Genomic DNA, 27,663 nt, shown 5'->3' with positions numbered 1-27,663 from the left:
GGTTTTATAAAGGATAACAATGCAGCCGAGCGAGGTACTGTAATAAACCCGTTCTCCCGGCGTAGAGCCCGGGAGCAGACCTGTGCCAATGGAGAGTCCCGAAGCACACAGCTTTGCTAAGGAAGCGGCTTTTTGTTCGGTCTTTGGACATGTGGAAGTGCGTAGGGGAGGCAGTATGGGTAAAGTAAAACATAGTGAGCCTTTGTGAAGGTAAATGGGGTATCTTGGATCCGTTTGGAATACGCGCTCCAGTTGACGTGGAGCAGAGTGGTGATTAAAACCAATTGCAAGCATTTTTCTGGAGGCATGATTCTGAAATCGTTTATGAATCGTTTAAGGACTTCGTTCTGAATGCCTCAAAATGGTACAGCGGCGATTGCTGCGTGGAAATCTAGAACACTTTTTTCTTTTTGGGTTTCTCAACCCAAAGGGAAAAAAAAAAATAGATTGCTTACCTAGAAGGTTTGATATTGGAGTGTCAGGCGTGTTTCCGTGGCCTTCCTACTGAACCTCTGCAACCTCCTGCAGTGGAGATGCATCTAATGTAGGTGCTGCCTGCATCTCCCTGCAAGTTTTGGCTCTTTCGTACGATTAAGGCCGTTTGACTCGGTGTAAAGGCCTTTTACCTGTCGTTAAGAGCAAACTTGTGGACGCTGACAGCAGGAAGAAAGACACGTTTATTCTGACCTCAGGTGGGCTCAGCTAAGAAAGCCAAACATTTCAGCTGACTAGGACTTGCGCAGGTTGTTATACTGAGAGCAAAAATCCTGGTCGGACAATGAAGTGCCGGCTCGGTGGCCATAACCCTTCTTGTGCCTGTAGAGTTGGATTGAGAGATTCTCTGTCTTAACGTATGAAACCTCCTGGGGCTGCTGGGCTGGGACCCGCAGAGTCTTTTTGCAGCTCTGTGGTCAATCTCTATTTAGGCAGCAGAGGTGGTATGTTTTTACTGTTCTTATCTGAAAAATTTTCATGTTCATTTTTGGAATTTGTTGTAACCTGAACTTTCACAGGTGTCCTTGCGGGGAGCAAAGAAACATCTGACTTTTTTTTTTTTTTTTGGAGGTAGGTTTTTGCCAGTTTAGAAGAGTATGTTCTTTCTTTCACTGTTTGTCGCTTTATTTTTGGAGCAGGTTTGTTACCAACCAGCCTGGCAGTGCAAATAAAGACGTAGCTGAAACAGTGCGGGTTCTGTGCTGCTCGCTGGAGGAAAGGGAGCACCTCGTTTAACTCGGTAGCGGCTTCTTCAGGCAGCCGCCTTCCCTCTTCTGTCGGAGAAGGCAAGCACCCCTGGAAGATGGTGTTTGTGAGGAGGCGGTTGGCAGTGATGTGTTAGCGGAGGGTACGTAACACGCTGAGCTTATAACGTGATAGAAGATAGAGCAGAGTTGTCTTGCTCGGCACTTTCAGCTGGATTTTTTTGTGGGCAGCTTCCCTCTGATGGAAAAAACTGGCACTTGCGATGCCTTTCGTGCTGACTCCCCCTTGAAGATGGCGGAGTGGTAGGAAATGTCAGTGACATCCCTGTTGGATACTGAGTTTCTGTTAGGTTGTGTTTCCAGAGCGCGCTGGTCAGCACTGGAGCACCTCTGTTTGCCTGAAAGCCAAAAGAGGCCGTGTCTGAGCATCTCGCTTTCGTTTCTGAGGTCGATCTGGCTCGTGGGGTGTTGGTGGTCGGGTTATTCTGGGATTCCTTTAGGATCCCGGCTCTGCTGGCTTTGGTTTATCGTAACCTCTTCCAGCCGGGCTGACTCTGACTCTGTGAGGAACGTCTGAAGATTGTCTTAAGGAGAACTTTGGCAGCCCAGTAATTACGCTTCCCTTTACGTGTCAGTAGGAAATAGTCGGGCACAGGGAGAAAACTGGCCCAGGCTTGTTTTCCTGGGCTCAGCAGTGTGTGCGTGAGGGGAGATTTGTTCTGGGATGGTTGGACGAGTTAGTCAATCTGATCTCGACGTTGCCTTTCTATATTTTTCTCTTGCAAGAAAAGTGGTAGAGCTGTGTGGACGATAAGGATCATCCTGATGTTTCAGCAGTTCGTTTAAGCCATCTTATGAGCACATACGCAAGTGAATCAGCCCTGGTGTCTTAATATGGCCTAAAATAAATCAGACTTTCGTAAGCAAATTCGGTGAGTTGCAATGGCTCTATTTTCATTAAAAGATTGCAGTGGAGAAAACACTCTTCAAAATCCAGCCTTAGGGTTGTGTTGTTCATTAACTGATAGTCACTCCTGTTTACCTTGTGTGATAAGCGCAGCGCTAAGAATGGCTAACCGCGCTGATGCCGTCACGGCTGCCCTTCAGAGAGAGCTGCGCTTTTTTTTTTTTTTTTATGGCTTGATTTACCGACAGGTGGGTTTTTTGAACTAAAATAAATGCAAACAGCCAGAATGTACCTCTCCTAATCATGGAAACATTTTTTTTTTTTTCCCTGTTCTTAGCAGCTTGGTAACGCTGTTCTTGGTACAAAGGTCATTTAAAAATCTGACATGTCAGGCCAGCAACATACTGCTTCTTAATGAGGCTTAAAACCAGCATGCAGCTGCCTGGGGGAAGTGACTCTGGAGCCGCAGAACGGAGGAGCAGGAGGGAGACACGAACACCTCACTGGGCTGGATCGCTCTTCCCCGCGCCAGCCCCCTGCGTCTCTGGTAGCCCTCAGTACCCAAGTACTTGCAGCTCAGTAACGGGGTTTTAATTTTTCTCCTGTTATGCAAATGAGCACAGGTGTTTGACAGCACATTCGCGTTCTCAGAAGAAAAGCAGCTGAAGCGTCTTCAAAAATACACACACGCGCTTTTTAAACATGCTTTCCTCCTGTGTTTCAGAACTTGAGACGATCTCCTCCTAGCCTTGGCTTCTCCCTGCCCCAGCCACTGTTCAGCAAGGCGGCGAGGAGGTCCTGCACCGCTTCTTACTTCATCGCCGTCTTGCTTAAACCCTCCCGTCCCTCCTCCCCGGGATGTCACTTGACACTGAACTGAAGTTCCTTGTTCTCGGTGGAGCTTCGTCAGTAGTTTGAATGTCTGAGGGCTTTCGCTCTAATCCCGTTCCCCAGCGCTTCAACTTCCAGTACTGGATTTTCAGCACCTTCAGCCTCGCCTTGGTCTTTCTGGCTCTTTGACTGTTCTCCAGTTAAAACTAGGTCAGAAACAACTGTCAGCTTCTGAAATTTCACGATTCCTGTTTTATAAGTTGTTACCCGGTGTTGCTCTGTGTTTAACTGCTTGCTTTGCTTTTAACGTATTAAATGTCTCGTCTTGCTCTGCGCGAGCAGCCCGACACAGCAGAGCAGGTAAAACTGCTCAGAATGACATCTTGGCTATAAAAACAGCGTTACCTTGATCGGGTCTGAAGGGTGAATGATCTTGTTTGTTACGTATAATGGCTAAGATGCCAAGCTGACAGATTTTCTCCACAAGCGCTCTCTAACTGTACGTTTGCTGGCAGTTTGTGTACAGCCAGTTTTCTAGCTGTAGTTAACCGGCTTCTCTTTCTGAGTGGCTTTTTAACCTGATGGGTGAAAGAAAAATAGCTTTAAAAAAAAAAAAAAATCAGGTAACTGGAAACCCACAGATTGGCGAGGAGCGCAGTCAAGCGGGTATGTTGGAAGTCATTTAAAATATTTATTTTTAACTGAGAGCTCTAGCTGACTGTACCCATTCAGCGTTTTAACAGGACTATTATTGGAACGGTGCTTGGAGCCTGAGCTGGAGCGCCACAGTACCCGGTGAAATCCACCTGGGGTAATTTAAGAGTGTCCTTGCTCCTTTCTTTTAGACAGAATGTGAGCTCGCTAGCAGTATTGGAGTTCTTGGACATTCTTGCATAAGTGGTATTTAAATGAATTCTTACTTTTCAGTGTAGCTTAAAGACTGTGGTTTTAAAACTCTGCTTGAGCTGTGCATCTCGGAAAAGTTTTCCAGAATGGCAAGCTGTTTTATTAAGCCATTCTTAGTACGCTCTGTTTTCTTCTTTCACGTGTCTCCTGCTGCTCCGTGAACCTCTTCTAGGGTCTGAGGATCCCTGGGCTGGAAACCTTTGGTGTGGAGGCACCAGTGCAGTCCAGCTCTCGCTTACAGCCTGGAGTGGTCTCCGGGAAACACCACGTGAAGTGGCGGTGTCTCCGTGTGCCACCTGGGAAACGTTGTCTGTGTTTCACAGGCGGAGGAGTCTCAACCCGGAGGTGGTGCGCTCTGTGTAAGGTCACAGAAGGCAGGGTTCTGACGGGGCGAACGGAACGAGCCTCGGCTCTACGCCTGGCTGTGCGCTCACTTTGTATCACCGCTACCACGCGGCCTTGAGCCTCCCGTGGAAGAGCCTGGGTGCTTTAGGCGGTTGTGGAAACTTTATTTGTGATGGGAATGAGGAGGAGTTGTTTAAGATGTGCTATCGTGCCGCGCTTTTCTGTATTAACTTGGGAAACGTTTTCTTTTGATAGTTGGGGATTTTGTACAGTGCAAAAGCTAAACACAAAATATTTGAGGTACCAGCCTGTTATGGAAAAGCTTCCTTTTAACTACTTAGTTTCTCCCAGTTCTGAGCGTGAGGGTGAGCTTTTCATCCATGTCTTGGGTCCGGCCAGCGCAGTGGGGATGTGTTTGCTTTGTAGTCATTGAAAGTAAAGACCAGCCAGATAGAGAATTGTCCACAAGCAGCTTTTGTAGGGTGGCAGTTCAGAAAAAAAACATTAACTCTTGTCTTGAGCTAGGAATGGTGATTTTCATGGCCATCTTGGAAGAATCTTGGCTGGAAAACCTTTGTGTTATGCTTACATAGCAGTTAGAGAGCTAAAGGTGCGATGCTTCAGTTACCTCTGCAGGGATACAAGCCCTCTCCAGCTTCAATTGCTGAGCCACGCAGCAGTTCAGGAGAAGAATTTGGCAGAGGAGTGTGGGAAGTTTGAAAGAGGAGAAGCATTTAAGCAGAACATAGGTGGCCGGAAGAGCAGGTGACTATTCACGGTGCACGCTGTGCTCCGAGCAGCGGGAAGAGGGAAGCCTGTCCACGGGCGCTGGGTCCCTGGGTGGCCCTCTCATGGGTGTCAGGATGTGTCCGTGCTGGATGGCCCTCTGGCCGCGCTGCCAGGCGGGTGCGTATCGGCCAGCTGCTGCTTCCCGTTCCCCGGTGAGGGGCGACAGGTCTTGGTCCTCTCTATATTTAATCGCTAGTTCTAAATCTCTCCAGCGAAGCTGCTTGCAATCATGATTTTTCAGTTGTGTCCGCGTTTCGAGCTGAGCCCGTTAAGGGTGGGAAGGGTCAGGAACAGAAATGCTGGGTAGTTGCAGTGATCCTTTTTTGGGAAATCGGACCGCCGCTGCCTCCATCGTCCCATTCCACGGACCTGGTTTTGCTGGCAAAACAGACCAGCAGCAGTATTGCTTGTACTGCTTCAGAAGGGCTGAGGGGTGAAAAGTGCCGTTTCTAAGATGGGCGGTAGCAAGCCAAGTGATTTCCATGGTTGGAACTGTTTTCCTCAGCATTTTCCCAAGCTTTGAGAGGTGGCCGCATCTCCAGCATCTAGTAAACAGCAAACCTCCCTCTGCTTTCAGAGGAAGCACAGGAGCCTTCATTCAAGGTATCTTGTACTAGAGGAATGGCTTTTAAAATATTAATCTGAGAAAATCTAAAACCCCTTAATGATTCTTGGCTCGTGAAACTGTTTAAGTAAAGCCTTCAGGGAAAACCAGAACTGCTGTTCACCTTTAGCAGAGTTGGGAATTTTAGATGAGTCAGTTTCCTTCTGCCAGTTTGGTTGGGTTTGTTTTTTTTTTTTTTTCAGTCCTTTCCCAATTTAACAAGATCATCTGATAGCTACAATAAAATTCTGCTGCAAAAACAAGCGGTGTTGCATGCAAGAGATGATTATCCAGGGAATTTTGAGCATGGATGTCTTAATGGGATTCCGGCCAGCCTAACGTCTCTCTAAATTGGCTTGTCATGCAGATGTGTACAGATGCTGGAGCCATACTGCTGACCTTTTCTTCAGAGACTATTTAATAATTATTGCACTTATTAGTGTTTCCAGCGCGTGGAGGCGGAACAGGACGTTTCTTTGTGGAATAGTCTTTCTTGTTGAAAGCAGCGTTTCAAAGCAAATCCACGTGTTCGAAAAACAAACCGAAGGAGGTTTGCTTCCCTCTGCTGCGCTTTAGAAATGCCAATATTGACCTTCCTTTTTGCTGCCCTCTCTTCAGCGCACAGCGTGGCGCTTGGGGCTGCTGACAGATTTAGCCGTGCTAAAAGATAGGCAGCACTGCTCTGTAAGAAAGGGCTGGCTCCAGGCTATATGAGCAGACTTAAATTCTGACTTATTTTTTTTATTTAAAACAGATTTTTTTTTCCCCCTTATACAAGCAAGTGACTATAGGGTTGCTATTTTTAAAAAGAGGTGGGCTTTAGGATGCGTTAATCTAGCTTTTCCACAGACTACATACAATTGCTTGCAAGTAACAGAACAATGGAACTTATTTCTAGGTTTGTGCTTAATTTTTTTTTTTTTTTTTTTTTAATGAATTTGCCAGCACAGCATTATCTCTGTACGAGTGCTTTGGGAAATGTTGTTTCAACTTGTTTTATGCTTTCTTGGTTTTACCTTCTGTTGCTTCTAGTCTAAGTTACAGCAGAAAAAAATCCCTTCCGGAAAAACAGCAATAAAAATAACCATTTGCGCAGAGCTTTGGTGATTCCTAGTGTGCTTGTGGATGAGGGGAAGGGTGCCTGAACCTTCGTTGTGGGACCTGCGTTAGGGAGAGCAGGGCGAGACCCTGAGAGGGTAAGGGCATTCAGAAGGATGGACAGTTTTGACTGAAAATAGCTTTGAGGGCTGCTGGCTCTCCGTCTCCGTGAGGATCTGGAACACCCTTTGGTAACGAGTAATGGATGCACAAAATCCAAGGACAAAAAACCGAAACTTTTCAGAGAGATGCAGTAGTGGTGTCAAAACCACTGGGGTTTTTACTGGGAGTTGGGGAGATCTCCTGTGTTACTGCGCTAAAAATGGGCTTGGTGTCTTGTGTTCTGATGATTATTTAATTGGAGACGTGTTCTTAATTGATTTTGGGACTGCTTTGACCATTGTACTGGACACTGAAAGCTGCACGGGGTTGCAAGAGTTCTCCTCTTCCCCCCAAGCCTTTCCTCCACGAGCCTTTGGAAATGGCAGGAGTTGGCCGTTGGTCTTCTGGCGGTAAAACCTCGCTAAGCAGCCTCGTCGTGTTGGTGGTGGGACTGGGGGGAGTTCGCAGTGATGAAACTGCAGATAATCGTCCTGGAAGCTCTCGTGGCAGCCTGGTGTCAGGCGTAAAGAGTTGAAACTTTATGATTATTGCTTCTTTTGCTAGGCTTAATGAGTAGGTGTCCCTTAGCTCCACGGAAAAGCAAAGATAAAAAACAGCATAAAAAAGGAGTGCTGTGCCACTGGGAGATGTGCCCGAAGTCTCCGAACTTGGATTCCCAGATGAGGCTGGCTTCTGCATCAGTGCTGAAGATGCGAAACTGTGTCTGAGTTAATTGGGAGCTAGGGGCCCTCGATGCCACAAAACCACCTTGGATCTTTTCCTGTTTCTCGTGATACGTGTTCCCTTTGACCTCAGGCTCCAAGTCGCCTCCCGTTTTGGCGTGGAATTGCACTGCTTTCCAGGTGGAGAGCTGCAGCCGCTTGGTACCGATCGCATCGAGCAGCGAGGCTGGGCGTCTTGGAAGAAGCAGTGCTGGGCTCCAGTGACCGGGGTGGCTACTTGAAACCAAAGTGGCATTTAGAACAGAAGTGTCGTGGCTCTTAAAATGAGCTAGACTGTGCCAGTGTGTCCCTGGGGCTTCTCCTCCTCCTGCAGCGTCTCTCTCTGCAGTAACCTGTCCCCTGACAGGGGAGCCCTTCTCTGGAGATGGGCAGATATAACTCCTCGGTTTCCTCAGGCAGTCCCAAGTCAGTTGTCTGCAAAAACAAAGTTTGCGTTTTCTTTGGAGACAGGCCGTTGCGTCCTTGCAGCACCTCTTGCAGCCGTTTCAGGTCCCGTGTGCGGGCCTCCTGCTCTCGAAAAAGAGTTCCGGGTTACGGGGTGTGCATTGCTGCGGAAGTGTAGGAGCGGGGATCGCAAGGAGTCATTCGTCGTTCCTGCTCTTGGGAAGGAGTCTGGCCTGCGGATACGCTGGTCTGTTTGCCGTGTCCAAAGAAGGTCGCCCGCTCTACAGCGGTCAGAGCAAACGCGATACTGAGTGACAATACTTTAATTATTTCTCTAAGGAATTGAACCTCCTTTAATTTTCTTTCTGAAAGGCGTTGCCTAAATTGCATATGTGCGTGGCCTCTCTTTCTAGTGGAAAACTACTGTACCTCGTGCTAGCCAAACCCCTCGGCTTAACGAGCGCGAGCCATGTGTGGTTTGTCCCAGGATTTTTCAGTGCGTGCGGCGGGTCGGAGCTCCCCGACCAAAGCTACCTTTCACAAGATTTGCGGTCTGGTGTTAAAGGTGATCAGAGCATCAGGTTTCGTGTCAGAGGCATCTGTTCTTTTGGAGTTTAAAGGTTTATTTTTGCAAATAGAGGATCAGAAAAAGCACGGTTTGGTTCTGCACTAGGAAGCAAAGGCTCTTTTGAAGCACATCTGGAAAGTTTTAGGTGAAGTTACCAAGTTGAAACAGACAAATTTCACTGGTCTCAAGCATAAAACGTAAACTCCTCTGTATGTGAAACGTCGCTGGAGCGAGTTTTGTTTGAATCGTTTGCAGTGCTGTGGAGGAGCTCAAAGATGAGACCCACCAAGGAGCTCTACGCTCAGAACGAATGGAGAAAGATGGGGTTGGAAAGCGGAGCGACCGCTCTCATCGCGGCACGGTCGAACATACTGACGCAGCGCCCTGTGCCGCAAGCTGTCACCGCGAGCCTGGCGAGCGTCGGCCTGCGCTGTCCTGGGCCGTCAGGGTGCCGGGGGGGCGTTTGGGCCGGCGGGGTGGCTCCACGTGCAGCGTTTCTCGCTCGTCTCCCTCCCTCCGGTTCCCCTTTCAGAAAGGCTTCCTGGCCCCTGCTGCAGCGCTGCCGGCCGCAGGGACGCGTCGCGAGGGGTTTTGCCGTGCCGCTGCGTTGCTGCCTGGGAGAGCGCTGCTGGCTCGTTTCGGTTTAAGTTTCCAAATGAATTCTGCCGCTGAGAAGCGTATCAACAAATACACTGCGTTTTATTCAGGCAGATCTTTTTAACCTGGATTAGACGAGATCAGAAGATCCGGGCATGCATGAGAGAACAGGCTCCATGGCGAGCTCAGCGCTCGTGCCTGTGGGGTGACATCTTGATGACAGTGGAGTTTAATTGCTCTCTGCTTTGCTGATACAAGCTGTTCCCCATTCAGCGGCTGGCTTTCTGCTTTACGTTGCAGGCACAAAGCATTTCGATTAGGCTATACTTTTTTTTTTAACTTAATCGTGTGTCTTGCTCTCTAAACCTACTCAGAGGCACTGGTTTTCTGTGGGACGGTACCTTTGGTGCTCGGGTTGTGTAGGGACGTAAAATTTCATACGCTTACACTGCTCCCTTGGTAAGGAGCTGTGAATGTTGAAATTGTGTCATTCAAGCACGGTTTCATTTGTGTGAAGTTTGGTTTTAAGCTGACACTCTTAACAAAACTTGTTTTCTATCTTTTAGGGGCACTGTTGGTTTTTGACCCTGGAAAGTTGAGCTGCTGAGGAAGTGCCGTTTGTGCTGTAACAGCCCACTTGAAATTATGCAATTATAAATAAGGAAGCCAGTGTGTATTTCTGCAGTTTAGAAATTAAAAACTTTAAAACGTTATGGCTAGAATTTAGAGGTGCTTTAATATTCCAGTGATAATATGCATCCGTTAGTGCGTATCAGGGAAGTGGCAGGCGATAGCAAGCACAAACTACAGTTCACAGAGTAATCGGTAGGTCTCCAGCTCCTAAACCTTCATCAAAAGCACCTTTTAAAAAATTATTTGTATTAAAAGCAGCAGGATGCAGAGGGACCCGAGGCCTCCAGAAGCATCCCGCACAGCTGTGTTTCTCGCCTCGGCAGCTGACCGTTGTCACAGTGGCTGCTGACGCCTCTTGTGAGCAGAAAGCTGAACTTCTGCTTCGATACTTGTGGATTTACGTCGAGTTTTCAAGACTCTTTCTCTGAGAACGTTGAGTTTGAATGGCAAAACCAGTAGGTTGTCTCCCGAGGCGTGTGTGGTATAAAAAGGTCTGGAAGGCTTTGTGGTTTAGGTCAACAGGAATGATATAGGATCTGTAATTTTCAGGTCTGAGCAGACTCGATCCCATCTGCAGCCTGTTCATGTCCCCAGCTTCAAATGGGATCGTCGGGAGGCCCCGGATTGCAGATGGAAAGTGTGTTGCGGGGAGACGGTATTTTAGTTCCTTATGTAATAGATGTGACATAAAAAGCCTCCTGAATATTCTTTTTTACTGCTGTGTTTCTGGTAGGAGGCAAATATAAACCTTGAAAAAGGGGAATGTCTTGGGAGAAGCCTCCCGTCTCTGCCTGATGCGCAGGGGCTCTCTCCGGGGCCGGCTTTGGCTAATTGACTGCCAGTGAACTTCACACACAGGCACTTGACGTTGTTGTGGGTATATTCAAAGGTTTTTATTCCCCCTGGGATTCGTATATCTTGTTGCTAATGAACTCGGGGACTCTGAGGTGTCTCTCGTGAGTCTGTCACAGCGAGACACTGATATAGTTGCTTTGGGTTTGGTCTCTGTTTTACTTCTCGAAGTCTGCCTGGTGCATTTAAAATGAAAATGTAAGTGGGAACCTAGATCGTTGCGTTCTGTTCAGGTCTGCAGGACACCTTTTCTCCAGCGTCCAGGTCTGCGTGAACTGAGTGTCCTCCCGGACTGGGATCTCCTCTTTCTTTTCATCCTTGGCCTGATTGTGCCGAGGAGCTGGCGGAAGTAGGGGAGGGGGTATGCCTACGTTTGGACCGTGCTGCGTGGGCAAAAGAAACATAAACTAGTCATAACCAAAGAATGAAAGAGGAACTTTGAGTTTGGGGTATTAGCGAGTCTGAAATTTATGAATTTTAAGCTATTTCTGCTCGTTCTCATTTCTTTGACTGGCTTCTGAGAGGCAGTGGCTTTACCTGGCTGGAGCGGCACGTGACGGTTCAGAACATCCCGTTAACGCCGGCCTGGGGTTAGCCTGCTTTTTATAAGTTTCTCTGCATATTTGTTGGGAGTTCTTGGTACTAATTTAAAATGTTTGCAGGAGGCTTTAAATTCTGAAAATAATTCCCTTGTTCCAACATAAATAAGGGGAAGCTTTCATTTGGTCTGTTTGCTCTGCATTTGTGATTCTTAGCATTCAAGAAAACAGGCAGATACACCGAAACTAAGTATAGGCAAATATTTTCCGTGTAACGCTGCCTCCAGTATAAATTCCAGTAAATGCCTGACAGAACTTCTCGAAACAACGTATTCTTTAATTATCTGTATTTCCCTGAAGAAACGGGGAAGTTTCCAACTGGTTACTTGACCTGAGGGTTTCAGATGTCCTTTCTGGTGCTGCGTAGGAATATCCCATCGGGCTTTTCCACAAAACGTTTCTAAAGCCTCACGCCAGCTTCGATCACACTCGATAAAGTGTTTTAAGTTTTACATTCAATTTTTTTTTTTTTGGTGGTTTATTGATGCTTTCTTGATCCTCCTACTCTTTACGCAAGCTTCCATGTGCGGGGTCTGGAGTATCCAAATGCGAGGAACCGTTTGCACGTTGCCGCTGCCTCTGTGAGCTTTCAGAGTAGGGATTAAGGGTTAGTAGCTCTCCTCTAGCCCAGACAAGCTAGAGGAGGAAGAGGAGCATAATACCATGCTACTAAAACACAAATGTTTTGTGGGAGCTTTGGGGTGAGTTTTTGGGTTAATCCCATGACTTCTGAAATAATCTTTATGGTGTCTGGGGGACCATCTGACAAAAAGCAGTTGGGTCTGTGGGGTTTGATTCGTGTTGGCATCCCAGAGCAGGGCGTTAGTGTTTGAAATCTTGCTGCTGTATTTCTCCTCCGTGCCCAAGGAATACCGCAGGAGCTACAGAAGGCAGCAAACTGGGTGCAGAAGCATGGAAGTGCTCTTTCCAGATCGCAAATAAGTGAATCTTTAGGGAGTAAAATGCTTGGTTGTCACCTGGCATAACTGGGGTCTGTCCAGGCTCCTTCTGAAGGTCTGTTTGCAGGTCAGGGAGACGCGGTGGAGCTGGTGGTGTGAGTCTGGGCAGATCTCAGACATCCAGCCGCGCGTTTGCGGTGTGGCTGTTCCTCGGGAAGTTATTCCTGTAGAGCTTTGGGCTCTGGGGCCTTTGACCGCAGGAAGGACTCCAGTTCGGTAAAGCAGTTCATGTCCTCTTACAGTGAGCCGGGAGGAAGCGTGACGCGTTTTCTTACAGATCTGTTGCGGGAACGAGCAAACAGTGAGGACATGGTAATGATCTGCTAACCTTTGTGTCCTGCGTCAGGAAGCCTGTTGTCGAAACGACAGAGAGCAGGAGCAGACGTGTAATTCATGCGTCTTCGCTGTGTTTGAAGGGGCTTTGCTTGCTCTCGTGTACGCGTAGCTTAGAAATGTGTTGCTCTTGCGTGGCAGTCACTTGTTCTCTGGTCCCACGGGTCCCAGCAATCCCGCTTGGTCGGGCTGGGACCTCTCCATCAGCGCTGTCACCGTGACGGATGAGCGTGTTGGCTGCGGAGGCGAACATCTGGTACCTGGTGGCAGCAGAGCCGTTGAACTGACGGACGGCTGGTTTGACATACTGGAGCTGTTGTGTCTTGCTCAGATTCTTATCTTTATCCTGTTCGGCTCCAGTAGCTGTTCCTGAACATACTGAGTCTCACGGAGGAGTAGAGCTAGAATTTGTGAGTTGCACGGTGCTCAGGCTGTGCAGGTGGCCCGGTCGCTTGGACAGATCGGTCTTGTTTTGCCTCTTAATTGCGCACAAAGGCGAGGTTTCGTCAGCATCCTTGATTTACCAAAGATGTGCTGAGCCCAGGAAGCTGGCACGCTCTGGGGGAGGGCCGAGGAGAGAGCTTGTTTTAATTGGAATAAGGACAGGACGAGGGAAGGACCTTGCTCCCGCTAAGGGAGGATGGGGCGGCATGTCTGGGAAGCGGTAATGAAGGAAGCTCACTGCCTCGGCATCACTAAGGAAGAATTAGGTGACTCTTTGGAAGATGACAGGGGGGTTTTGGAAATGGTAGCGAGAGCTCAGGACAGTTAATCCCAATTAACTGAAGATATAGATTGAAATACAGTTTTAATTTGGTTTAGCTGAATTCATCTGTTTGCCTTTATTCTGAATGAAGGTGTCTATGCAGGAATTTAATTTCATCTAATAAAAGCGCTTAAATTCATATCCTTAATTAGGTTAGGGTGCGCGAGTGCTTTCTTCTTCCACGGGCGTTCTCCGACAGCCTGTAGCCGAGGAGCTGGGCGTCCGCAGGAGGGAGGCGATGCCTGCGGGGGTGGCCTTGCTGAGAAGCCGAGCGCTTTCCCCTTCTCTCCCGAAAAGGCGAGCTCAGGCGGTGCAACGACGCTCCGATACCCAGCTCTTCCCTGCGATCCCTTCTGTGGAGCGTGCCGAGTAGTTCCAACGCCGATATTCCTACACGGCAGATCCCGAAATCCGGCGGCCCCTAGGCACATGAGCTCACGAGCCCAGGAATACTGCGTTTCGGGGATTCGGGGAAAGACAGCTGAGGTTTGCCGTTTAACTCGCATGAACACTCGTTTTTAAGTTTGAGATTAGACATTTAACATCAAACCATTTGTTATGTAGAATTTGTAAGTTCACTAATCAAAGCTTGTCCTGATGTGTAACGGTACTTTTGTATTGTTACTGCCTCTTTATTCCACTTACGTGCTTCCTATTACTTTTTTGTCCCACTTCAGTAATTTTCCAAAATTAATTGCAGAACTTCACAAATCCCATAAACAGCTGTATGAGATCCACATGCAATTTTTTTTTTCTTTTTTTTAATCCAAATTTTTTTAATGTTTCAAATGCTTATTTGCTGCGGTATGTTCGTATGAATTTCTGGACACATTGCACAGTACATGCTGACACGGTGAACAAAAAGCTGGCCAGCCTGCCGATGAACAGCCTCCTGTGGTATGCAGTGTCGTGGCACTCAAGGAATTCGACGATCTCTGTACGAAGAGCAAGATGTTGTTTGTTGTTTCTTTATAAAGGTTGTTTCGGGTCTGTGGAACCCGCTGCACGGCACGGAGTGAGCGCTGTCGGCTTCCAGCGTGTTCTCGCTTTACTCGCCGTCGCAAACGTCTCGTAATGATGGAGGGTGCGGTGCAGGTCGGGTAAATGGTGTTGGGTGGGCTCTTGAAAAGCTCTGGAGACCCTGTCTTGGTACGAGCTTATCCATCTGTGCTAGAAGGAGACCTTCTGGCTAGTGATTTTGTTGTTTTTTTTTTTTTTTTTTTTTTTAATGTCAGCGTATTGTGGCTTAGACTCTTCACTCCTCGGCTGAAAGCATTTGGAAAGGTTTTATGAGAGATGGTAAACTTAATAGCTTTTCAGGCCGTTAACTCTTTTGCTGCTCAGTGTAAGTCTGTTTCTGCAATTCCGTGGAAGCCGCGGGGATTCTTCACAGGGCTGGGAGATGCGAGAGCTGTGATACGAAAGGGACACCACAAACGCCCCCTTTGGACTTCGTCTCCTGAACTCTGTGGCGTTTTTCCCGTTGAAATGTCTCCCATGTATGTGGCAACGTGTCCGCCCCCGAGCGACACCGCTGCCTCTCCGTAAATTCTGCTGTCCCGTTGGAAGGCCTCGCCGTGGGATCCCCCGCGCGGCGCGGGGCACGGCTCCTGTGCTGCAGGAGGGCGTCTTAGCATGTCTGGGAGTGTTTGATGGGACTTGAGAAATAAAACCAGTACAGCCAGAATGCTCCCGAAATTAAAGAACTAAAACGTTCCCCGGCTCGGGTTGCGTACGTTACTGCTTTCCCTGTAGCTGAAACCTCGGGTAACAGTCTGAGTTCCAAAGCTTTTGTGGTCTTTGTAAAACTGTAGCGAAGCCACAAGTGCAGTGGGTGCAGGAGGCTGAAGTTCAGTGGTGTTTGGAGCAGATGCGAGGGGTTGGGGGGCTAGCAGGAGAACGGCGTCTCGCGGCGCGCGTGGCTGAGCGCGGCGGAGGCCGATTGCTGAAACGGGCAGCGTAACAGCAGTGTTTTGCAATGGAGTTGCCGTTTGCTTTTCCAGTGACTTGCCAGCTTTCTACTGGAAAAAATTTGCTTAGTGCGTTCTCAGGCCTAGAACTGCAATAAATTTTCCCCTCGAACACCCGCTGTGTAACTCCAGGCTTACATAAGCACCGAAGAGATGCAACCCAGCCGTTCTCTGCCCGACGCGCGGCTGGGTCGGACAGGAACCGAGCGTGGCTGGTCTGGGTGTCATCTCAGAGCTGGTCTTCTTCTGAAGCGCGGGTGCCACTGCTGACTTCACGGTTTTATCCCCGTTCTGCGTACAAATCACTGTTTCAGGAGTTTGTGTTTTCCTGCTTGGAATTCTGTGTACTTCCCCGAGCCTTTTTTCCTTTGGGGAGGAGGGGGGGGGCGGGGGGGAAGAAAAAAAAAAAAAAAAGAAAGAAAGTACAATGTATTGGTGAAAAATCCAGCTGAGTGGTTTTTTGGCAGTGAATGTTGGAGCTTTAAATTTCTCTAAGGTAATCTTTTTTTTTTTCCACTTGTTTTTGTAGGATGCTGTGACATCAAAACCAGTAATCCAGTTTCAAGGAAGCCAAGGGGTAAGTTTGTGTGTGGGTTGCCTTGGAAAGTTCTTACTGGCTTATACAATTAATCTGAGCAAGGTGTTTGTTCTGGGTGCCTCTCCTGTTCCAGTCCGAAGAACGATGCTCTGGTTTCTGAAAGTGAGATGTGACGTTCAGCTGTGGTCCAGGAAAGAGTGTTTGCTCACTGATCACACGGATTCATTCTCCGTTAAAAACTTTTCCCCTTCCTTATTTTCTAACCTTGCTCAATCCCTAGCAAGGCTGTTTTCTAACCTTCCCAATCCTGCAGCACCAGCACCGCTGGCGTCGCTGGGGGTGAAATGGAGTCTGGTGAGGCCGGGCCGTGGGGCGGAACAAGGGAAGGAGAAGTTCACTGAGGGTAGCGCTATGGTGGGCGCAGCAATCCGTGGAAACCTCGCCCGTGTCCCGAGGAAACGCCGTTCCCAGCCTGGGAAACTTGGTGCAAGACTTTATGGGGACCAGTTATTTACAGTGGCAGTGCTCGGAGGCCGCTACCGGTGCGCTGAAGTTTCATTTAATATGCACGTCTAAACAACTGTGCCGTTTCTGAGAGCACAAAAAGGGTTTTATATTGAGGAGTTTTATTTCTCTGACTTCTGTTCCAATGACTGGACTCCTCCAAGGTATTTATAGACGCCTGAAACCGTCCGTCGTGCCGGTTACTGATGGCGCTGAGATTTAATTGGTGGTGTTTCTGGTAAAGTAATGCGGCTCTTCCGTGAACTTCAAAAATGCTGTTACCTCCCGTTGAGATACAGCGAGGTGTGTGTTTAACTTTGGTGCCCTGCGTAAGGAATTTCGTATTTTGTTTTTAAGAATCTGAACGCAGCTGTAAATAAGTTCTGGACTTTGGTGGTGGCACGATAAAACTTTCCAAAAGGCTTGAATTAAGTCGGCGTTGAAGTCTAGCGCGTTTCTCCTTGCCCATGCTTAACCTCGTGCTACTAGTCTTGCTGACAGCACAGCGCTCCAACAAAATGCAGCAGGCAAGACGTGATTGTTATTGTAAGCTAAGGAGAAAAGCACAAACCTCCTTGTCCTGGGAAATGAAGAAAGGAGCAATTTCCAGGTTTTTTTACTTTGTTTACGATTAAACTTCCCAGAAAGCTCAGCATGAAAGCTTAGATAAAAAACTGCCACTGCAGTTTGGCAAAATGAGAGGCGAGTGACAAGGAGAACTTGTAAGGGTGCGTGATTTGTTGCTGTTAGATGAGCAAACAACTCTGCCTGGAACGAAGCGGCTGCAAAGGCTTCCCTTGCCCTTTGTGGAGCGCGGTGTGAGGATCTGCACCTGACTCTTCCTGTAAAGCTGCTTAAGTTCGAGAAATGCCTCTTCTCTTACTTAATCTTGAAGGAAGCGTAGCAAAATGAATCAGAACGGCTTAAAACGCTGCGCTGCCCTCAGCCGCCGTGGGTTTCACACGATCCGATACGGACCCGGCCATCTTCAAGTTAACCGAAAGAAAAGCTATTTTAAAATGATGCGTTTCCTTATAATAATTAAAAATATTTTCAAATTACACAGTTCCTTATACAAATTAAAAATAAATGTTTAATGCGCTGGATTGCGTTTGAGCCCTTAACTTCCGGAGAGGAGGTTTTGGTGCAGGAATTCCAGGCCGGGTTGAATGGAAGAGGAGCGAAGCTGCGCGATTACGTCTGACGTTGCCGTTTAAAGAGCGAAGCGCGAGCCCTGTGCAGTGTGAGCGGCGCCGGGGCGTTGTGGGTGGAAGGAGGATGTTGGCAGCGCGGAGCTGACCTCTGCTTGCCTCGTTTTCAGCTGTTTAATTAACGGCACTGTCGAGTAAAGGCCAAAGGTAGAGCTTTGAAGAAAGCGCGGTCCAGTTCAGCTGGGGCAGATAAAGAGCTCTTTGTCCGTTTATTATTATTTTTACTGGATATGACAAGGAGCTGGCAGCTGCAGAACCATCTGGTTTTAAGTGTAGCGCTCGTCTGTGTCACGATTGTGCGCTGCTCTACGGAGCTGACGGCGGGGCTGTAAGCGCTTCCTAGCGAGCCTCCCGTCGATGGGACGGCGCCATTAGTGTCAGTAGTTTAACAAGTTCTCAGATTCAGATGGTGCCATTAAAGCACATTCGTTTAGCTCTTTATTTTTTTCCCTCCACTGTCCCTTAACTCCACAATTGGCTACTTCCCAGGGGTACGAGATCCTAATGCTGTGACTTTCTGCGGAGCTGTCCCTCTCGCAAGAAGGAAAGACTTAAAAGCACTTGATGAGTGGGGGAAGCAGGACATAAAATAAGAGTTTAAAACAAACTGCCGCTTCCTTAATTTAATTCTCCTGAGGCCTCGTGACCTGTTGAATCCCATTGTTTGTGGGGCTTTTAAATGACTGTGTCCATGTCTCTCTCACCTCTTCCCAGTGGTGGTCTGCTGAATGCTGCCAAGGATTCTCTCGGCTTCTAATACGCGCAAACCAAGTTGCAGCTTTAATTAGCAGAGAAGGGAAACGGCCAGGAGTAAAGCACACGGTCAGCGAGGTGGCGGCTCTGTCGGCCGGGCGCCGAAGGGAGGGTGTCGGTGGTTCTGCGCCGAAATAAAACAACTATTTCAGCGACAGGGGATGAAACCTGCGTGGATCCTGGTCTGGATCAAATCTCGTGAGAGTTTTTATGAACTGTGGGCTGTAAATGATCTTTGCCTTGGGATGTGTTTCTTCACGGCAGTGCTAGTCTTGTTGATCGCTTTTCCAGTGCAGTAATACGTGTAATAATCAGAATTTCGGTAGTAGCAGCTAGGTCGTCATCAGCAGAGTGATGCTCTGCTTTGAAATCAAGTGGGACGGTGTGGATGTTCCTTCAGAGCAGCATCTGATCGTTACTTTTTCATCATAAACTGGATTTTCTTGGGTAGCTTTGTAAGTCTGTGTGGAGTCTGGAGCACTTTGCTTGTTTAACATGCATGTAAAGGAGAATTAAGGAGCGTCAGTACCAAAGCATTACAAATTACGGTGCATAACTTTAAGGAGAAAAGCTGAAAATGCTTCTGTTTCAGTAAAAGCATGTGCAGAAATTGGAGATTGGATCAAACTCGCAGGTGTTTACTGAGGGGAGGACCTGAGATGGGGGAAGCAGGGAAATAACTGAACTGGGGGGAAAAAAAAAACCAAACCCTTCAGGTGCCAGATACACGTACGTTCACGCAGCTTTCTTAAGTGCGGCCGTTGGAACAAAGCAGCTTAGCTGTGACTGGAAACTATGACGTTTTCCCCCGTTTCTTGGGATGAACTTGTGCTGGTATTAATAGCGGAAGGTGAAATTGCCGTTCAGAGTGAGCTCTACACAGATGAATATTACTTGAAAGAAAAAACCAGAAGTTGCATCTGGCCGGAGCTATTTTTAAGTGTCTATGGTTACTGGTGTAATACGCCGCACCAGAATTAGGGCGCCCTCAAAGCAGTTACCATACTGACTTGGTGGCTTGAGAAACCTTCTGTTTCAGCTAAAAATAATTCCTAGATAACGGCCAGTTTGCATATGCTACACTTTTCAGTACTGGAACGAGCAGCGTTTCGCGCTGAAGTGACTCTTTTCCTCCTGCCCCTCTGAAGAGGCTGCAGAAACTCCACCAAAATGCCGGGCCGGGGCTCTGGGAGCGGCCGTTCTTTACAGGAGCGAGTTGTGTTACTGTGCGAGCGTGCGATGTGGTCACATCCTCCAGGTCTTGTTAGCACCCCGTCGTGGCAGCACGGCTCAGCCCAGCTCGCTCCCCCGGCGCAGGGCACCAGAAGCTGCACGCACGCGTTGCATTCGCCTCCTCGCCCCGTTCCCAGCGAGTTAACTGGCGGGCGAGCGGTGCCAGCTGTAAAATACCCACGATCTGCTGTTTACATAACTTCGACTTTGTGCATATTCTCGGCTCGCTTGTAAAGCAGAAGAGAATTCTATTCGTCCTGGCTGGGTGGGGGCAGAGGGTGCTGGGACAGATTAAGGGCTCAAGGCCGCCGGCGCGCGTTTGGCAGGGGAGATAACGGGGCTCAGCTGCTGCCGGAGCGGCCCGGATCGCCACCGGATCTGCTCCGAGTATTTTTAGATTCGGATCCCGAGAGCGTGCGGGGGATAACTTGTCCTTCTGTGCCGCTCGGGTCTGGGTTTCTTGGCTCGCCGTTCCGAAAGTGGGGAGGTCTGTTTTGAGGACCGGCTGGAGGATAGCTGGTCTTCACGGGGAGCAAATGGAAAATGCTGCACCCGATGCTGGGCACACAAGCGTTTCGTGCCGGTTCTGAGAACGTCCCTGAGGTTCAGCGACGCGGCGCAGATGCGCTGGGTTTCCAGGCCGCTGTAGACATCTGAGATCCAAGGGAAACCACCCAAAACCCTTCCGTACCAGCAGCAGTCGCGGCTGGGGCACAGTCATCCGTGGATGCGCGGGTCGGGGTGCTAGGCGCGGGTATTTTGTGTGTACGTGTGGCCATCTGGGTAAAGATAAATCTGTGTGGTAGAGCGCAGCCTAAAATAGGTTGAAGCTGATGTTCCTTCTGTCTCGTTTTCTGGAAGCCATCTTAACGATCCAATATTGATGTGGTAGTAGAGCTCCAACGCTGAGGTTTATGCTGGGTCTCGAATGCGGAGGGGAAACGGTTTCCCTGTTGAAAAATGAATGGCTGGGGGGAGAAAAACAATGCAGATGGCTGTAGAGTTGTCTGCAGAGCACACTTAATGCTTGATTAAATATTTAATTTAGCAGCAGCGTCACACTCTGCTGTGAGCCATGAAATCTCGTTATGGAATTATAATATCTTAAAAAAGAATAAGCGTGCTACCTACTGCCCTGGCGTGGACCATGTTTGGTGCTGGATCGCTAATTCTAAAGAAACAAGCTTTAAACTGAACACAGACAGTGGTAGGAAGCCTGTTTTGAGCCTGAAGCAACAGAATTGGGTCAGATTCCTAGAACGAGATAACCGTGGGCTCCGCTCTGAAAGGCAGCAAGCCGCCAGCTCGCCCCGTGTTCTGTTATGGACGTAGCCGTCGTCCTAGCTGTTCTTTACAGCTGCCTGCCTCTGCTGCCTTAGCTTTTCCGTGCGTACAGTTCTGCTAACTTGAACCTTCCTGTAGGTTCTTGCTCTTCGTGGTGTCCGACGCAGTAATCGTAGAATCACGGAAGGGCGTATCCTTTACTGGTGGCGGGCTGCAAAATGGCCATAAAGCACAGCGACTGCGGGAAAATGGCATTTTGTGTTAGTCTGGGCTGCACAGGTGACCAATATTTTTCTCGTTCCAAACAGCACATCGCAATTCCACGGCCTGACCGACCTGCGGAAGTGCGGACTTTCACGTTTTACCTTTCAAATATTGGCAAGGACAGCCCTCAGGGGAGCTTTGACTGTATCCAGCAGTATGTGTCTAGGTGAGTGAACAGCAGGAGAAATCTGGCTGGCTTTGTGTGTGTGTGTATGTATAGCTGTAGAATCTCTCTTACCTTCTGTAGAATCTTTTCCCTAACAAACCGGAACAAAACTTAATACGTGCTCTTTCTTTTTAGAGTCTTTCTAATCAGTTTGTCCGTGTGTATTTGGGTAAGGAGGCACTCGCACGGGAATCTGTTTCCCTCTCAGCATCTCTCTGTCCCCTCCTGTTGTTTAGATAACCCACTGCCCCCTCAGTTGCTCACCGGTGGCAGAGATGTCCCCGTTGGCAGTGTTGGAGTAACTTTTCCGTTGTGTTTCTCTTGCAGCAATGGCAATATCCATTTGGATTGCCTCGGAAGCATTCAGGATAAAATCACCGTGTGCGCTACTGATGATTCCTACCAGAAGGCAAGGCAAAGCATGGCCCAGGCGGAGGAGGAGACTCGCAGCCGGAGCGCGATAGTCATTAAACCTGGGGGTAGATACGTAGGTAAGCAGCAGCTCTATTTGAGAGTGTCTTCACTAACTTCCGGAGTCAAATGCTGGCGTTTGCTTGACCGTGAAAGTCCCTCACAGGTACCTGGTAGCTCCTTACGGGTCTCTGATGTGTTAGAGTGCTACTCTCCGTGTACTGCAACTGCCTCCTTGCTTCCGTCTTCGCCCTGGAACGTCTGTGATGGTGTCTGCGTGGCCTCTGAGGGTTGTCTGCGTGCAGTTCCATCGCGCTCTGGCGTGACGTCGTATTTGTCACGTGACGGTGCCGGGAGCGTGCTGCTGATCCGTCAGAAGTGCCTGTTCCCAGCGAGGTCAGCGAAAACGTCCCACCGCTCTTGGCACGCGCATCTGGTGCGTGCCTGCGCTTGAGGCCGTAACACGCAACAGCTAGGACGCAGATAGCGGGGCGCTTGTCTTGGTACACAAAGAGAGCAAAGCAGCGCTGCTGCCTGCGGCCTTAAACAAACCGTCTTATTGTGGCAGCGAGAGGAGAATCGTGGGGGGGGGGAATCAAACAGTGGCAAGTATCGGTGGGCTCCGGAAGGAGCCTGCAGAGACCTGGCCTTGGGCTCAAGTCCCCGCTTAGCCTCAGTCTGGTCACAAACTTGGGGCACGAGTATTAACCAGAAAGTGGAGTTTCAGTTGTTTTGTTTGGGTTGGGGTTTTTTGAGCCCTTGAGCCAACTGTTTTCTCTGCAGCCCGTGTGATCCGTAGCCAGTCTCTTCTCAGAGGATGTCTGTGATGAGAATGGTGAGTTGCAAAACGTAGAACTGACCCTGACTCATTGTTTTATCAGCCAAGCGCTCAAAGCTGAGAAATGAGATAGTAATCAGGAAGGAAATGCATTGATTTCCTGTAGACTAGAAGATTATTTTGTTTAGCTTGTATTTGAGAGCATTACAGTAAGTGGATGAAGTTGTTTGGCTTGTGAGGGAGAAGATTCTCAAAGCAAATTGCTTCCCGGAAAGATAGAGCAGAAGTTCTTGTTTTAAAAACACTCTTGCTAAAACGTTTACAGCTCTGCAGTGGAGGTACGGCCACGTAAAAAGCAGCGGAGTGCAGCGCGTGCTGCACAGCGAAGATGTCAGTGGTTAAGAGAGGGGACAAGCACTGGCCCGGGAAGGGGGAGCCTGGGCAAGGGCAGCCTGGGGATCTCCTGTGGGATGCGCAGGTGTTCGGAGCGCCGGCAGCGGATTCGCTTGCAGGCCGGTCTGGAGGAGAGGACTGGCTCTCCCATTTCCATGGGAACGCAGAGCTCGGCACTCGGACGTCAGCGCGGTCATCCCAGGCAGCTGGGATGTGGAAGAATTTCTGTGAAATGTTGAAACTGGAGCTCAGGGGAGCAGTATAGGTGCTCACTAACACTTGAGTGAATGAATATGCGTGTAAGTAGACAGCTGGTAGTCTGCAGGGGGATACGTGTGCCTCTGGGCACACCGAGTGTCTGTGCGTTCATCTGTATCTGTGCACATCTATAAATATTTTAAAGGACTTTGTGTTCTGGCTTAACTTAGCTTTTTCTTTTCCTATCATTGGGCATTTTGGCTCCAGCCTTGGCGACGTCCCAGCGTGTTTTTGCTCTTCCTGACCTGGCAAGAGTTAAGGGAGTTCTAGAAAGCTGACGATTCTTCTCGTGTCCCATTTCCGGAAACCAAGTCCAGTTGACCTCTGAATTTTGGGACGCTGAACACGTGAATGGTTGTTTTTCTCCCTCTCCTCTTTACTCGGCCCTGCCGAGGATGGGTCGTACTGACTTGCATCAGCATGGTGCGTAATAAAGAGCCAGGAAATGGGGACTGGGTTACGCAATCTACATTTCAGTAAAATAAACACTGCAGACAATCACCCGTATCTTCAGATGACTCAGTTGAAAACGTTGCTTCCTAGCAGTGGAGAACTGCCGTGCTGAAAGAAACTTCCAAAACTCTTGCAGTAAATGCTGGGTGTTGTTTGTGCTGGGGAAGGTCACTTTCTTGAACCGCAGTGATTATTGATTGCATCTCCGTGTTTTACGCCTTGGAACCTACACATTTTCTTTTTTGATTGGCTAGTTTTGCCTTTGGTGACCCGTTTCTGGATTCAGAATGGTAAAATTCTTTGATTTGTGCCTTAGTAAGCCACGGGGGACTTGTGTGAGGGTTCCAGTTAGAGCTGTTTTTCAATAGGAATGGGAAAAATGAATTCTTGTATAATGCTGTCAGAACCCAGGAACCACACTTGGGATGGAGCTGAGGAAGCTGCCTCGGAGGGCTCGCGATGACCTTTGGAGCCAGCTTTATGCTCACCCGTGTACGTGAATGTAACTGGAGGGCGAAGCGGTTATCTGTGCGACGTAGAAGGGGTTGTTCTGTCAGAACAGACAGCACACTGATGAACAGAGCAACGGATGGGTGTCAGAGCCCATTCACGGGGCGTTGCTCGGCGGGGGAGGGGAGCGCACCCAGCCCCATAAAGTTCCTATTGTTCTGAAAGCAGAAACATCTGCTGGAGTAGCGTTTTTGCTGAGCTCAGCAGCAGGGAGCTGCTCGTTGACCAGTTCTGGTCTTTCCATTCCATATTTCCACTCTTCTACATAATAATGCAGATTTTTCTTCTCGTAGGGAGGAGGAAAAGGGTTAGATTAACCGTGGGGATGCGTGCACTTGGGATAAATGACAAGCTGGCAGACAAAGAGAGCTTTATGTGAACTTGTGGCCAATACTGCTCAGGTTTCCAGAGCGTGGTGTTGCTGTTTACTTGTTACAAGCTTGTCATGAATCGTAAAACTCACGGGATGCTCGGTGCCGCGGCGTTTCAGAACGGACGGAGTGTGCTGGTTGTGCGTGTCCTTCCTTGTCGTCTTCTGACGCTTCGGGTGGCGTGGTGAGCTCCGTATGCGTGTTGACAGAGCACCGGCCTTTGCAGGGTGACTGCTGCACTTCACTGTTCTCGTCTCGTTTCAGGCAAAAAGGTTCAGGTGCGTAAACCTGCGCCAGGAGCTTCCGATGCCGTTCCCTCCAGGAAGCGCCCAACGCCGGTCAACCTTGCCAGTGCAATAAAGAGAGGCAATAGCGCCATTTCGCAGAGACCCTTCAAAGACAGGGTTGTGCACTTACTGGCACTGAAGCCTTATAAGAAACCCGAACTTATTCTCAGATTGCAGAAGGATGGACTTTCTCAGCAGGACAAGGATTTGCTGGACAACCTTCTGCAGCAGGTTTGTACTCTGATGAAGGCAAGAGGTAAAGTGAAATGTCTTCTCAGGTGCGGTAGTACCTTCTGTGTGTCCGAACGTAACCTGTGTGTCTCGAGGCTGCAGCTCAACGTTTCTCTAAGGCCTTGTCCGACGGAAGCTGGCAATTCGCGTTCCCCTCTTGCTGGAGCGAGCGGAAGCCTCCCGCGTGCGCGGCTCCGTTCAGGTGTGCGCAGCTGAGCTGTGTGATTGCGCTCCACCGGATCAGTCACTGCCAGAGGAGCGCTGTGGCTTGGCCGTGGGGAGAGCGATCTGACAGAGGAGCTACGAGCTCTTTGATTTGTTGTAACCTGGGAATCTGTTCTGTACGTTTTTATTAACGTGGACAGAAGGGAGCGCGTTCTGCATCGATACATGGAACGTTTCCTGTGGGAAGGAAAAAAAAGGTCCCTCCACAAAGCTTTACATCTCCTTTTCTTGTTCAGCCCCATGCCTTTCCTGCCTAGAAATGCAGCTGGTTAGGTGTGAAGATCGCGCAGCTTCTTGCTGAGCGTATTATTTATACGTCAAGGGGGAAAGCTGTCTCCAGGCTGAATCAGTTCCTCACACTTTGAGTCATGTTGGAGGGGCCATTTTAGGAATTGCAGTCAATACCTTTATTGCTCTCTCCGTGCAAAACACAACATGGATATTTATTGAAATGCTGCGGCTGCCCTCTTCTGTATTGGATTTTTTTTTTTCACTCCTTTCGGTAGCTGAAAAGAAGAGACAGTGAGGAGTTAGTGTGCCCAGGGGCGCAGGGCAGGTCACGTTGCAAATGGAGTTACTGCTGGCACAGCTTGCTCCTTCCCTCGAGTTTAATCCTGTAGCCCTTCCTTCTCCAGCGGCACTAGAATCTTTTGAGCACCGTTTGACTGCTATAAATAGATTTAATACGAGAAACGCCGTTTCTGGTAATCACCTCGTGTCGATGTTCTCACAAATCCCTAGCAGGCAGGCGGTGTGTTTGGTACTGTCCCCGGTGTCAGCCCGGTTGGGCCAGACACCGGTTTGATTGTCAGTGTGTTGCTCGTAAACTTCATCTCCTTCCAGCGCTACCAGGACTCCCGTCCCCGCACAGACATCGCTAAACTAAAAATTACAGGCTGCGTTAAAGCTGCGTGTCTAAATACGTCTAGGTGTGGGTTTCCTTGTGCTCTTGCATCTCTCCTAGGACTCTGTGTTCCTGTGGCCTTTTTGCCTCATTTTGCAAGGTTTCTATTTTTGGGAGGCCTGGGGTGGAGCTTGCAGAGTCGCACACCAGCAAAACAAGGAGGTAGCAGCTCCCGGCCTCTGCGCAGAGAAAACCCGCGCTGTTCTGCCGCCTGGGCTGCAGGCCTCGCCGAGCAGCGTGGCTCCTGCTGTAGAGCCGGTAACCGGAGAGCTTTTGAAAAAGAACCCGGCTTTGCTTTTGTCTCTTGGGCGTGTTTACCGGGATATCAAAATGTAAAACACCGCTCAAATTCTTCTTGTATTTTGGCTCCGGATTTTTGGAAAGCTGACAGAACTGAAAGGAAAAACAAAGTGTTTGTCATGTAAACTGATAACCGTGCTTTCTATTTTTCGCTTATCAGGAGAGCTTTGCTGTATGAGTGCTGCAGCTTTTTGCGTTTGAATTCATAGGCTGTTAATACTGGGTCACAGGCTCCCCGAAGCGAAAGCGGAGGAATTAACAGCGCTTTCCGTTAATTCCAGACTTTCCACTCTTCCGCTTGCCTTTCCGAGGCTGTCTTACTGCCGTGAGGGTAACAGAAACACACGAGCGCAGCCGTCTTCTGAGTGGGGCGAGCGGTGGAGAACACTAATCCTCAGACAGATGCGCGCTGTCTCCACCGGCTGAGTAACAGCATCTCCCAGTGATACAGTCGTCGGACTGAGCGGCCAAAGCGGTGAATTTGGGAAGCGGCCGCTGGCTTTGCCGGTTGGTCAGCCTGGCTGCGGGCAGAGCGTTTGGCTCCCGTGCCTCCAGATCCCTTTTTGTAAAACTGACTTGAAGGCTTTGCTTTCTCTCGAAACTTGCAGTGCTCCTGGGAAGGATTCCCTAAGACAGCATCCATGAAAGCTTGGCTGGGGCTTTTCTGGTTTGCGCTGCCACTGGGTTTCAGATACGTAACCGGCAGCAAGAAGTTAAATTTCCAGTCGAGCTGTGGAAAGACTGATTAAAGTGGGATAACTCTTAACAAGCTGTTTCCATTCTAACGCAGTTCTGCTGGTTCCAGCAGCGTTTCCTACCCGTGTAGGCACCACGCAGTTTTGTGGGGAAAGCACACACGGCAGAACTGGGTGAAATGTCAGAAAGGCTCTCGGGCGAGCGTCCCCGGCTGCTGCAGCGCACGAGCTAGGTGCGGTGGGGTATTGTCAGACCCGGGCTGGTAAGCTGGTAATCACAGGTCCTGCTCCTGCCCTGAAGCAGTCCTCGGAAAAGTTCTCCTCCGTGAAATCCAGCAGGTGATCCTAAAGCGCTGAACGGCACGGTGTAGGCTGGAGGCTCCCTCGCGCAGCGTATCTGTAAAGCGTTCTCTTCGCTGCTCCTTGAGAAAGCGGCTTTCTGCTGCCTGCTTTGCTGGCTGGCTAGTGAGAAGTTGTCTTCTGGCAATTGTCGCTGCGAGAGCTCCTCTGTCGGCTAATAAACGGCAGCCTTTCAGCTGTCGGACGGGTGCAATAAGCGAACTGCCTGTTCCGTTAGGGTTTATTTCCCGGTATTTCCATAACCTGGAGAGTTTGGAACAGGACAACAAGTTGAATAAACTGGTTAGATATCACTTCTTTCCCAGTAAACTGGATACGCTTTGGAAACTCATAACGAACTATTGTGGTG

At 49.1% G+C, this 27,663-nt stretch overlaps 1 protein-coding gene across 5 annotated transcripts in view; it reads left to right on the top strand.

Moving 5' to 3' along the window:
- Positions 1 to 27,663, top strand: part of ELL (elongation factor for RNA polymerase II) — a 53,361-nt gene that overhangs the window by 9,800 nt on the left and 15,898 nt on the right. For 4 of the 5 annotated variants that reach the window (XM_086767699.1, XM_086767695.1, XM_086767698.1 and 1 more), the window contains exons 2-5: positions 15,715 to 15,762; positions 21,017 to 21,138; positions 21,466 to 21,629; positions 24,577 to 24,830. In XM_086767699.1, coding sequence (XP_086623825.1) covers positions 15,715 to 15,762; positions 21,017 to 21,138; positions 21,466 to 21,629; positions 24,577 to 24,830 — 588 coding nt within the window. The remainder of the gene's footprint in view (positions 1 to 15,714; positions 15,763 to 21,016; positions 21,139 to 21,465; positions 21,630 to 24,576; positions 24,831 to 27,663) is intronic. The other variant, XM_086767696.1, reaches the window with a different exon arrangement.

Source organism: Chlamydotis macqueenii, chromosome 26 (genome assembly GCF_036417535.1).
Source record: "Chlamydotis macqueenii isolate bChlMac1 chromosome 26, bChlMac1.mat, whole genome shotgun sequence".
In the NCBI taxonomy this organism is placed as follows: domain Eukaryota; kingdom Metazoa; phylum Chordata; class Aves; order Otidiformes; family Otididae; genus Chlamydotis; species Chlamydotis macqueenii.
Note: the sequence above shows the minus strand (reverse complement) of the source record. Positions and strands in the feature narration are given on the sequence as shown.